Here is a 12,505-nt window from a genome sequence, read left to right on the forward strand (position 1 = left end):
TCCGGGTCTCACCTCCCTTGCAGGGCGTCCGGTGCTGGCTGTGCTGAGCCCGGTACCCCTCGATTACCTCCCACTCTCCGGAGTCTCTCCGGATCGGGAAGCTGACGCTCAGGACGTGGCTACATGGTTTGATCATCCGGAGAATCCCTTGGACCCGCGTCCTCCTCTGTTCTGGACTCTCCCGGGTCTTCAGGTCCTCTACCAGCTTGTCCTCCACTATACTGGCTCCGCGGTCGAAGAATCCCTCCACCATGGTGAAAAAGTTCGGGTCGTCGTCCCGGTCCGCGACCTGACTGTAGCCGCGGTGCCGCAGCAGGGCGACGGATACCGGGAGTCCCGAGTCAGCGGCGTCGGAGCACCTGGACCCCAGGAAGCTGCCTCCTCTCCGGGTGAGTAGTTCTCCGAGGTACCGGTACATGTTTACTTTAATTTACGGTCCTGCGAAGGTGAACGAGCCGGTTAAAAGCGGAGAGCCTGCGGGAGGAAAGGAGGAAATGGAGCAGAGGAAAAGTAAGTTTGTTCCGCCCGTCAGCCTACAGCATGGCGCGTGAAGCTGTGTTCATTAATTAAACCAACGGGACAGTTTAACCGTGTTAGCTTAGCTCAACGTTAGCATCCGAAACAGCATGGCCAATTGTTAAAAATCACTTAAACTGTTTGTGTATGACACGAACTGACACCGAGGGGATAAGTGCTGTATAAAACATAAAACTACAACTCTGATATTGTTATTTAAATAACATTTCACACATTTTCCAAAGTTTATTCAACGGTTTTAGCCAGCTTCCAACTACCTAAGTTGGACTACAATTACTTCCTGATTAAACTTTCAAAATAAGTGCAAAGCAAGTGCCCAAAATGATTCATCAAATCAAACAATATAACACTCTGATAGACATTTAAATAATATTTCACACATTTTCCAAATTTTTTGTTATGGTTTTAGCCAGTTTCAAAATTAGCTAAAATTAGACTTTCTGGTGAAACTGTCAAAATAAGTGTCCAAAATAAATAAAGGAAATAATTCATTCATTAAATCAGGTGTTGAAATAAGTTTTAAACTGTATTAAACCTGAGCATTGCAACTTTAACACGTTATTTAAATCCTTTAACTCTCACTTTGTTGGCTCTTTCAGAAAAAAACAACAGAAATCCTTGTCACCTCAAAGTAAAACCAGATTAGAAATGATTGTGTGGTGTAGTGACCAGGTTTAAATGTCTCCTCTAAACTTAAATCTGTTGGTCAGTAAATATGTTGCTCACATTGCTCCTTGTGATGAAATAAAATGTTTTAGAAAAGAAAAAAAGAGAGTTTGTTCAATTTTCCAGTCTAGTATTTTTAAGTTTATAAATACATATAATGTTTTACTCACAGTATTTTATTCCGAATGTAATCTCAGAGTTGAACAGCCTCTAGTATCCTGTTCATGTTTAAAATGACCGAAGAATGGGACTTTAGATGTTCTGACAACCTGGGTAAACAGGACTTCCAGATATTTTACTGTATTTGTAAAACGATTAAAAGCTCATCCAAGTGTTCATGGGTGCTTAAAACTGAGAAGAAAATAATGGTCCTTTTGATAGTTTATAACATTGCAGTACATTACTGAACAAGGACGCTATAAACCAGTGGTTCCCAAAGTTAGAGTTGGGACCCGACTGTGGGTCATAAAACAACAAGTGACTAATCTTATTTTCTAATGCAGTAAAGCTTCTCAACAAACACACACCTGTCTAACTCACATCTTAGGTTTAGACCTGATTAGACTTGATTTTTTGTGTGCTATAGGTTTTATGTTTCTTTTTTATACGTAACCATTCTTCATTTCACTGTAATATATGGACATTGACAGTAAAGGTATTCTACACCCACCGGCCACTTTATTAGGTACACCTGTCCAACTGCTCATTAACGCAAATGTCGAATCAGCCAATCACATGGCAGCAACTCAATGCCTTTAGGCATGTAGACATGGCCAAGACGATCTGTTGCAGTTCAAACTGAGCATCAGAATGGGAAAGAAAGGTGATTTAAGTGACTTGTTGGTGCCAGACGGGCTGGTCTGAGTATTTCAGAAACTGCTGATCTACTGGGATTGTCACGCATAACCATCTCTAGGGTTTACAGAGAATGATCCGAAAAAGAGAAAATATCCATTGAGCGGCAGTTCTGTGGGCACAAATGCCTTGTTGATGCCAGAGGTCAGAGGAGAATGGCCAGACTGGTTCGAGCTGATAGAACGGCAACAGTAACTCAAATAACCACTCGTTACAACCGAGGTATGCATAACAGCATCTCTGACCTCACAACACGTCGAACCTTGAGGCGGATGGGCTACAGTAGCAGAAGACCACACCGGGTGCCACTCCTGTCAGCTAAGAACTGGAAACTGAGGCTACAGTTCGCACAGGCTCACCAAAGTTGGACAATAGAAGATTGGAAAAATGTTGCCTGGTCTGATGAGTCTCGATTTCTGCTGCGACATTCGGATGGTAGGTCAGAATTTGGTGTCAACAACATGAAAGCATGGATCCATCCTGCCTTGTATCAATGGTTCAGGCTGGTGGTGGTGGTGCAGAGGTGAGGGGGATATTTCCCTGGCACACTTTGGGCCCATTAGTACCAATTGAGCATCCTGTCAATGCCACAGCCTACCTGGGTATAGTTGCTGACCATGTCCATCCCTTTATGACCACAGTGTACCCATCTTCTGATGGCTACTTCCAGCAGGATAATGTGCCATGTCTTAAAGCGTGAATCATCTCAGACTGGTTTCTTGAACACGACAGTGAGTTCACTGTACTCAAGTGACCTCCACAGTCACCAGATCTCAGTCCAATAGAGCACCTTTGGGATGTGGTGGAACGGGAGATTCACATCATGGATGTGCAGCTGACAACTCTGCAGCAACTGCGTGATGCTATCATGTCAATATGGACCACACTCTCTGAGGAATGTTTTCAGTACCTTGTTGAATCTATGCCACGAAGGATTAAGGCAGTTCTGAAGGCAAAAGGGGGTCCAACCCTGTACTACCAAGGTGTACCTCATAAAGTAGCCGGTGAGTGTATTCTATTCTATAGAGAGTTTTCCAGAAATTAAATTAAATTTTAAAGATACCATACATTATTGCCGTAATTGTTATAAAATCTAATCAACATCAGTCATAAATTTATAAAAACAGTTTATTAGTTGTTTAGGCCATCTCTGCTGTTATTTTATTTGTGATTTTTTTTCTGTCTGAGGACTCTCAGACAAGAGAGCAGCTCTTCAGGACAAGGCTCAGCTGTCCACATAAACCTCAAGGATAAGGGACACTCTTCTGAAGACCAAAATGTTCAGATTTTGGACAGAGACGACAGATGGTTAGTTCCTTTAAGACGAGAAAAACTAGCTTTAAACAGGGGAGGAGGTCTCAGATTTCAGCGTTCTAAAATTTACAATGGAGCTTTAAGCCTGATACCCAGATATTTTCACTCTAACTCACACCTTCATGCAGGTGACCAAAACATCTTGGTGAGCCAGACAAACAGAGACCCTCAAGATGGAGGGGAGGGAGATTAATTTGCATGTGAGTTTAGCTGCGTAAACAGAGCATCTCATGCACTTTTAAGCTTAGAACTCCATACTCTCCAGTTCAGAATTGATAAAGCTCCCCTGATGGGAAGCAAAGTGTGTTCAACTACAGAACAGAAGTTCAGTTGTGTTGTTATTTATTTATTGCTTGCTTGACTGCCTGCCTGCCTGCTATGTCCTGGATGACTGTGAATCTAGTTTGGGGTTGCAGCTGTCTATGATTTGTGTTTTGTGTCAGAATCATCAGCTTAGTTAAACACGGATGCCTTTTTCTGTTGTTAAAAAGTGAAGACAGACCATCCAGTTTACGGGAGCTGCCATGTTGTATTTTGGGATCACAGTTGTGATGTAGAACGTTAAGTCCGTCCTAGTCCTTCAGACCCGTTCAGGGTTCATTTTGGGCAATGAATAACTAATTACAACAGAATGTAGTAGAAATAATGAATATTTGAACAAACAGCAGCAAGCTAAGAGCTACAGGGATCAAAAAGATTCACATCTGAAAACAATGAGTCAGACAAACATCTTTTGTTTATGTGGACTTAAAACTTCTGCTGCAGTCAGCCTGCAGGAGGTGCTGGTTTTATTTTGGTATCAACTCACATTTTTTTCCTGTCTTGTTATAATATATTGTTTGTGTTTTTAAAGTTGCTAAAAGTTTAAATTAAAAGAAGAACTGATGATCATGCTGCAGCTCTGATTTTCTTTTTATAAAGAATTAAATCCAGAACAGACAAGCTGTTGGATCAGCCCTCCCACCTGCAAACACTTTGCTCTTTTTTTGAGAGGATGCTCCTCCCCCTCCCTGCTCATCATCACTTCTACCCAGGTTGTCGTCTGGTTGTGTGTCTAGGTTCAGGAAGTTGATTGGTGACACGATGCTGCCACATTCAGGTCAAACTGTAAATTACAGGTATGTCCTCTATAACATTCATTACAAACTCCAAACTGAACCTGTTTCCTCCAAACTAAACTTCCCTGCTGGGCTGAAGTCATTTTCCTCCATTGCCAGCCTCTGATTGGTGGAGCTGATGAAGGAGAGTCTACAGACTTCTTACTGTTCCCATCTTTGAAACAAACTGCTGTAGAAATCTCCTGGATGGATCCAGGTTTCCCTGCCAGACCAACAGCTTTCTGCTCCCTTCTGTTGTTTTGACAACAGGTTCATATTTTTGTATTTGAGCTTAATTTTCCCATCACCATCAGCAAACCTTAAGGTCATAACTTCCATCGTTTGTATTTGTCTCCTCTGCGCACAGCATGGCTGAACGGCCAAAGATCCACATCTTCCTAGGGGCTCCTTGTCCTTCCTCTGACCCAGGGTCTGTGCCTGAAGCTGAGGTGGAGGGAGAGGACTGTCACCCTGCAGGCTGGAGACACCTGGAGCTCACCTGGAGAGAGGGGCGACTCAGACCTGCAGCAGGTGAAACATTTGTCTGATTCAGAGACATGTTTAAACTTCTCAAGAGATAGTTTTTTCCTCCTCTGAAATTTAGTCCAGGTTGAAAACCAAAGGAGAATATTTCTGATTTATCTTCCTGATTGTTCAGGTGACCGTGCAAATGAAGCAAGAACATCTACAGTAACCATAGAGAAAGAGGAGGCTCAGCAGTCTGATCTGAGTTCAGAACTTAAGGAAGATCCAACAAACCCTAAATCTGAGTGGATCAGAGGAACAGTTCTAGGCCACTCAGAAAAATTATTGTCTAAAAGATCAGATCTGAGCCCAGAGGGAAACTCAGATGGTGCTGACGAAGATCAGTGTTCAGCTTTAGTTCACGAGTATCTAGACAGTTGTTTCCCTGCCGCTCAACCAGAACCAGAACCTCAGGAATTACCTGCTGCCCCTCCTCTGTCTACCCGGACTCAGTACCTCAGCACCTGGACTCTGAGTCAGGCTTTAATCCTGAGAGGCAGGCAGAGCATCCAATCAGCAGCCAGCCCCGAGAAGACCCCACCCAAAGCCATCCAAACACCTTCGTCCGTCTCCTCGAGCACCCCAGAGCTCTTCAGTCCTGAACCTCCATCACCTGGGCCCTCTGCTGAGCTCTTCAGCCAACCCTGTTCGACCCTGAAGTCCGAGGAAGGAGGCATCGTCCTCCAGGCTACCACAGATGGTGTCCTTTGTTCCCAGAAGTCCAAAAACACCTTTGACTCCCCCACAAAGACCCCCAGTAGCAAGAAAGCTCGGATCTCTGAGGATTCTTTGGCTCACAATAAAACTGGTACCGCCAGGCTGCATAATCCAACCACGCTTCTGTCCAGGTGTGACACAGTGGGACGGAGGTACTCTGTTCTGGTGGTGGTGGTCCACCCATGTCACCTAAAGGAGGTCAAGGTGCATCCAGACCAATGAAACACATATTTCACATAAATAAGTAAAAAAAAAAAATACATCAAGGACAGCGGGCAAAATGCTTTCCTTCAAGTAATGCTAGTTTTAGCTTTATAATGTTTTAATTTAATAATTTACTGTATAGCTTAACCTGAGTCCTCCTAAGTCTTAATCAGTCTAGGAGCTTCTAATGAATAACACACAATCTGATGTAGAATATAATAATAATAATAATAATAATAATAATAATAATAATAATAATAATAATAATAATAATAATAATGGCCCACAGTGTCAGCTAAGAAGAATCTGACCTTTAGGGAAACTTTGCCAGTGACCCCTGCACCAGACCCTATATTCTTCAAATGTGCATATGTAAATACGGACTGTAAGTAGTTTTATACCCAGAACAAATGTCCCATGGTGTAAATTTTATTAAGGAGACCACCCATTCAAGCAGACACATATAGTCTGATGAAAGTTCATCAGATTATTGTCAGACACCTCAGATCCCTGTGAGGTGTAGAACTGAAACTAAAGCTCTGACTGGTGTCTGTTTGAAGGTGAAGTCTGGGCCATCAGCAGGAACCTTTGTCCCTCTGGTGTCCATCATCGTAACAGATCAGTCAGGAGCTGAGATGAAGGTGGTGCTGTGGCGGCGAGCGGCGTTCTGGGCCCTGATTCTTAGTCCTGGAGACATCCTACTCCTCTCAGGTAAACGGATACAACTGAGTGATTTACCTGCTACCATTCAGACATGTAGTGATGTTGGTGTGGTTTTCTAACACAGAGTGTCTGACAACATGGCGGGTATCCGGACAGAACCACGTTCTGAACTCAGTCCTCTCAGGTTGTGGTCCTTCACAGGTGTGTTGTTTGCTTCTGATCAGGGCTTCAGGTGAATGAAGACAGGTGGAGAGGAGAGATGGTGCTGCAGTCCACCTTCAGCAGCAAGCTGCTCAACCTGGGACACGCCTCTGCCTTACCAGCAGGTACGACCACAGCATATCAGCAGCCCCCTCTGCTCAGGTATGTCCAGCTTCCCTTTGGTTTCCTCTCCCTTTAGGTACCCAGCAAGTTGATGCTCGCTCGCTCAGCTCTTTGTGTGGCTTTATTCGAGAGCGGCGCCCCCTGCTGGTGTCTCTGCCCCACCAACCCCCACAGGACCTGAACCGTCTCCCCTACACCTCTCTGAGGGCGCTGAGGGTCAACACTCTGGTTCACGCCTTGCTGCGGGTCACGCACACACACATCAGCTCAGGTGAGTGGGCAGAGGTTATCTCATTTGTCATGAACTGAGCACTTGAGTCCGATTTATAGGTTTTATATCAAACATAAAATAGAAAAACACGATGATGAACAATCTGTCAGGCTGAGGTGTTTCACAAGGCTTTGTCATAGGTCCCTTATCCATTTCTGTTTTCACGTTTCCTTTGGGACAAAATGTCCTGAAGACATTTTCCATCACAGACATAGTTACACAGATATGCAGTTCATCTAACCTTTTCAGGAAGATTAATTCTAACTCGTACAAAAGACAATAAACTCTATTCTATAGTTTTTAACTCCACATTTTTGGACAAATACATTCAAAAAGTACAAACTATGTGTCTCAGTCAGGAACAGTGAGCTCTGACTCTTGGTAGCTATACATCAAACAACATAGATAAAATTTACAAAAAATAAGCAGCTAAAAATAGCTTGTTCCGCGTAGACATTAGTGGTGTTTAGTTGCAGCAAGTGGTAAAATCCAGCCCTGTTTGGAGCTCTACAGCTCAGACAGACTTAAGAAGTTTACAGCTCAGAAGTTTAAAGAAATCACAGAAAGTTGGACTTTACATGACTGAAATTGTGTTTTCAGATCTTTATTAGTTTTTACACAATCACAGTTTAAGTTGGAGGATTTTTTTTTTACAGATGTTCAGCTTAGAGTCTGATGATGCCACACTTTCAGCTGTCTAAACTTTCTAACAGTTTTTACAAACTCTTCTTATTTCTTCAATCTTTTCTCCTCTTCTACAATTTCTCCATCCAATCATAGGTTTTCTCTCAAATCGTCCAGAGGTCAGAGGTCAGACCGTGCACAATAAAAAATGTAGTCCTTTTTAGACTTTGAGTTTAGAAGACTTGAAGAAAAGCCTCTGCATTTATATTCTGATGTTGTTTGGAGGAAACTGTAAGTGTAGGACAGTCAGAGTTGTGTATGATTAAGGAGATGGTGTACTCAGGTGAGGTCAAAGGTCACTCTTATGTTGATAAGAACTACACTGTTCTGAAAGCCTCAGTCAAACACTGTTCCCCATGTTCTAATAAACACTGCAGGCTCCATCGGATCACGCACCAAATCCAAACTGGAGCCATCTGATTGGCTGCTTTCTATTTTTTCTGACTCATTCTTGTTTTATTAAACAATTTCTGACAGTTTAAAAGCTTGAGAAATGAAAGCGTTAACTGCTAAGCAGTAAAACTCTCCTGGTGACATTCAGATCATTTTTACCTGCAGGCGTTTCTTTTTCTCACCTTATTCACTCCACCTTCTGTTGTTTTCTGTTCACTGCTGATGGAAGGGGTGGAGAACACGTGCACTTTGTTCACTAAAGGAAAATTACAGCTGCCTATAATTAGTCTGCATTAATAACCCCAAAGAAACCCAACAAGTAAAACTCCATTTTATTAAAGTTACTTTACAACTTTACTGTAAGGAAATCTCAGACGGGTGAACTTCAGTTGACATATTCACAGCCTTAATCCTCAATCATTTTATTAAAAAAAACAACACAAAGAAACCAGCTGCTGCATCAGGTCAAATGTTGTCTTTACAGTTTTAATATAAGTGATTCTGATCTGCACCAAAACTGAAAGAATTTGTCTTTTGTTTGTGCTCCGAATCACAACCAGATTTCATCAATTTCAGCCCAGCAGTTTTTCTCTAATCCTGCAAACAAAATGCTATGACTACACATCCCTACTTCAGCTCTCACCTTCACAAAAATCATATGTTGTTTACACCGTTAAAAGCATTTTCCTACAAGAATAAAGCTGCTTGTTACAAACTCCAAACAATGACAATAAGGCTCTTCTAATCCTGTAACACATACGCGTCAACGTTTTATTCGAAAACTACAAATGAAACTGTGAAATAATTAAGTTTTGGGACAAAGTTCAAGTCTGAACCACTCCCAGCTACACCCTATACCACAGTATAAAAGCTACTCATACCATTGCTGTGATGTGTCGGATTTTCACACTGAACTCTAGCTCTGTGTTTCTGCTTCAAAACGCTACGGCTTAAGTAAATCCTAACTCCATTCTAATCCATTTACGGATTTAAACTTATTTCAACATGAACCTGACATTAACGCACCAAACACCAAACTTTTTCCAACCCTTCCTCAACCACTGACCCCACAAGGAGCTCAACCAGTCTGCCACCTGTGGAAGCCTCTCAACATCGTCCTCGCAATGCTTCTCCTACTCCTCAATGGAGCCGCTCCGTCAGAACATTTCCTCCTACCATCTCCTCCAACAGCATCAGCTTCTCTCATTCAGCAAAAATAAAATACCTTCTGGACTTTCCCTCAAACATTGCTCTCACAAACACAAACTACAGTGCAGCAGTTTTTCTGATGACATCATCTCTGAGAGCCCACACAGTCGTCGTACCAACAAGTCTTCCATCCAGTGAGTTTGAGTTCTCTTATCCAACATCTACATCCACAAAGGCACATATCCCAGTTTCTGCCCTCACATCCTCTCTTTCTCAGCCAACAATCATCGTTGTCTGCTTCAACCCTCCTAATTTATCTTCTGTTTTCATCTTTAGCTACCACTTTTTCTTTTGTCTTTCCAACCATGCCCTCTTTTAAACTCTTTATTTGTCCCAACGTCCCCTTCCCCCCCATTTTTTTCCATCCCAAGTCCCCCCTCCCTCTATCTATGCTTTGTCCCAGCTTCCCTTTTCCTTTTCAGCTGTCTGAACTTTCCAAAATTTTTACAAAGGCTTCGTATATCCACAGACTTTTATCCTCCTCTACAGTTTATCCATCCGATTGTATGTAGTTTGTCTTTTTTTCACCCAGTGTGTCTCTCTGATTCCTCTCAAATCCACACACAGGTCAGAGTGCACACTCCCAAACTTTCATTGATTTTCATTGTATCTAGTGCCACCTTTAGCCATTTTGGTGCCCTAGGAGAAATAATACCCTCCATACACACAGTACATCCAGACTGTTCCACCTCTGCATTAGGTCTATCAGGTTTTAGACGCTTCTGCAAGTATTAGTATCAGAGCATCCTTAAGACTGCTGTCAGGGAGTGACAGACACAGGTGTGTGGGTACTGAGGTGACCATAATGAGCCGCTGGTAGCAGCTTTAACATTTCTTTTGATCGTGGTTGTCTTAACTCTTCTTCTACAGTTTACTCATCTAAATGTCTGCCATTTTGTCATCTTAGATTATTACTAAAGAAGTCCTAACTTCCTGTTGGGCTTCAGAGAGAGGCAGCTTCAGACATCAGCTGCACTGACACCCTTCAGTATTTTTGTTTTCTACACGTGTATTGTGCCTCATTTTTTGCTTAAAAGATCTTTTAAGTTTTTTAAAAAATGTCTGTTTTATATGAAGTTATAGTTTAATGTTTTATTCTGGCTCACAGGTGTCAAAGATAAAAAGAAATAATGTTTAATATCTTTCAAGTGGTTCTCATTGACTCAGGCTGTACTGATTGTGTGAGTATCTGTGTGTACGTCAGATTGGAAAACCACAGCTGAGTCTCACTGTAGGTCTGCACTTCAGATGAAGGCAGTCCTGGTTGTGGAGCAGTCTGACGGCCTGCAGGGGGCGCTGCTGCTGTGGGGCGCAGCTTTGGACTGGCTGCCTCTCTTCAACAGAGACAGAGGTATAAACCCACACAGAACCACTGGTTTTGTGACTGAATCAACCCTTCTGATGGGTTGGCTTTTATTGGGGGTCTTCAGATGCTGTGTGGGACTTTCACAACCTCCTGGTGAGGGAGGGATTGACCTCTGACCTTTTGGAACTGCACTCCACCCCCTGGAGCTTGGTCCGGGCCCTGAACCAGACTGACCGCCGGGTGCAGGACTTCCATCGGGCTCGTTGTTGCCAGAAGGGAAGCACTCCGCTAGAGCTGGACGTGGACACTCTGCTGTCCCAGAAGTACAGCGGTGAGTCAGAACCAGAACTTTAACAGAATCCTGTTGATCAGAACCTTGAAACGGGTTGAATTGGAGAGTTTTACTTTCTACTCCAGGTGAGGTGGAGCTCAGAGTCCAGGTCTTGGCATTCCAGTTCCAGGACACTCCGCCCTCCCAGAACCTACCTCAGCCAGTCCTAGACAGCTCCACTCCGCTGGACGGCATCATGGCGGTGCTGAGCGGTGACATCACCTACACCGGTTGCGCTCGCTGCTCTACGGAACTTGATACCGACACCAACGAGATCTACGCCCCCTGTTACCCTTGCCTGCCGCACACAGCTGTGCGCCGCTTCTACAGGTGCTGCTGAAGTCATCAGTGATGTCATCATGATAGTTTATTGTAGTCCAGGTTTTCCTCACACCACCCGTGTGTGCTCCTCAGGCCAGGTGTGCTGACGGTCAGTGGGTGGGGCTGCAACCACCTGTGTGTTCGGGTCCCTCCCGTACCTCTGCAGAACATCCTGGATGCTCCACCTGATAAACTCCAGAGGAGTTCAGGTGGGTGGATCAGGTCTCTGAAGTTGCTCAGGTGAGCTGATCCACCTCTCATCTCTTTAACTTTCAGGTCCAGGATCTCAGGTGAAACACGTCCAGGTGGCAGCAGAACGGATCCATAAGCTCCTCGCTCGTCCCAGGAAAACCTTCAGCATGACCCTGCGGAGCCACTTCCTGTGTGATGAGAACAGCGTCATCATCAGTCAGGACTTCACGCTGCTGGACTTTCAGTTCTCCTGAGGAAGATCCTTACAGCACAACTAAAGGGGCGGGGCTTAGGTTCAGGTGTTACCCAGGTTCAGTTTGCAGGCATTCTTGTGTGAACATTACTGGTTAGCTTTTAAAACTCTGATATTTAAGTCTTAAATAATAACTGTGATATAAAACTCAGTGATATTTAAATGTGAAGTTTTCATAAAGTTTATATAAAAGTGCTTGTTTATTCCTGATCGCATGACCAAACATGTCATGTTAGTTTTGTCAGAAACAAGTTTCATTCTTGGCTTTCTGAGAATCAAATGTAAACATTTCAAGTAAAAATATTTTTTGTTAAAGTTTTTTAATCTTTCTATGGACCTTTTCTAAAGTGATCCACATCCATTCATCTATTATCTGCCACTTGTTCCAGAGTTGGGTCATGGGGGTGTAGCAGCTTAAGCAGGGAATCCTAGATCTCTTTTCAGCTTTTCCAGGAAGATTCCAAGCTGTTCCCAGGCCAGCCAAGAGACAGTCTCTCCAGCATGTCCTGGGTCTTCTCCCAGTTGGACTTTCTCAGAACACTTTTCTAAGGATATGCTGGTGTAGATTCTCAGTCATCCAGGCCATGGTAAATTCAAAAAAGGTTAAAAAACAAAAACAACTGGACTTCTATTCTGTAGTTAA

At 43.4% G+C, this 12,505-nt stretch overlaps 2 protein-coding genes across 4 annotated transcripts in view; one reads left to right on the forward strand and one right to left on the reverse strand.

The window, feature by feature from the left end:
* The window catches only part of LOC108246239 (glutamate dehydrogenase, mitochondrial), a 34,855-nt gene extending 34,437 nt beyond the window's left edge, over positions 1 to 418 (reverse strand). Inside the window, exon 1 of the mRNA XM_017433680.3 lies at positions 13 to 418. Coding sequence (XP_017289169.1) covers positions 13 to 418 — 406 coding nt within the window. The remainder of the gene's footprint in view (positions 1 to 12) is intronic.
* On the forward strand, positions 251 to 12,455 carry shld2 (shieldin complex subunit 2). Of its 3 annotated transcripts, none has more exons than XM_037973560.1 (13): positions 253 to 389; positions 4,431 to 4,490; positions 4,570 to 4,739; positions 4,837 to 5,000; positions 5,128 to 5,915; positions 6,476 to 6,626; positions 6,803 to 6,904; positions 6,979 to 7,173; positions 10,664 to 10,810; positions 10,890 to 11,096; positions 11,183 to 11,426; positions 11,511 to 11,626; positions 11,694 to 12,455. In XM_037973560.1, the coding sequence occupies exons 4-13, from the start codon at positions 4,838 to 4,840 to the stop codon at positions 11,861 to 11,863; spliced, it is 2,283 nt and encodes a 760-aa protein (XP_037829488.1). In that variant the 5' UTR covers positions 253 to 389; positions 4,431 to 4,490; positions 4,570 to 4,739; position 4,837; the 3' UTR covers positions 11,864 to 12,455. The 3 variants fall into 3 exon arrangements, with proteins under 3 accessions (XP_017289168.1, XP_037829488.1, XP_017289164.1); XM_017433675.3 differs by having other exon boundaries at positions 4,590 to 4,739; XM_017433679.3 differs by lacking the exons at positions 4,431 to 4,490; positions 4,570 to 4,739 and having other exon boundaries at positions 251 to 389.
* The last annotated feature ends 50 nt before the right edge of the window (positions 12,456 to 12,505 follow it).

This window comes from Kryptolebias marmoratus, linkage group LG22 (assembly GCF_001649575.2).
Source record: "Kryptolebias marmoratus isolate JLee-2015 linkage group LG22, ASM164957v2, whole genome shotgun sequence".
In the NCBI taxonomy this organism is placed as follows: domain Eukaryota; kingdom Metazoa; phylum Chordata; class Actinopteri; order Cyprinodontiformes; family Rivulidae; genus Kryptolebias; species Kryptolebias marmoratus.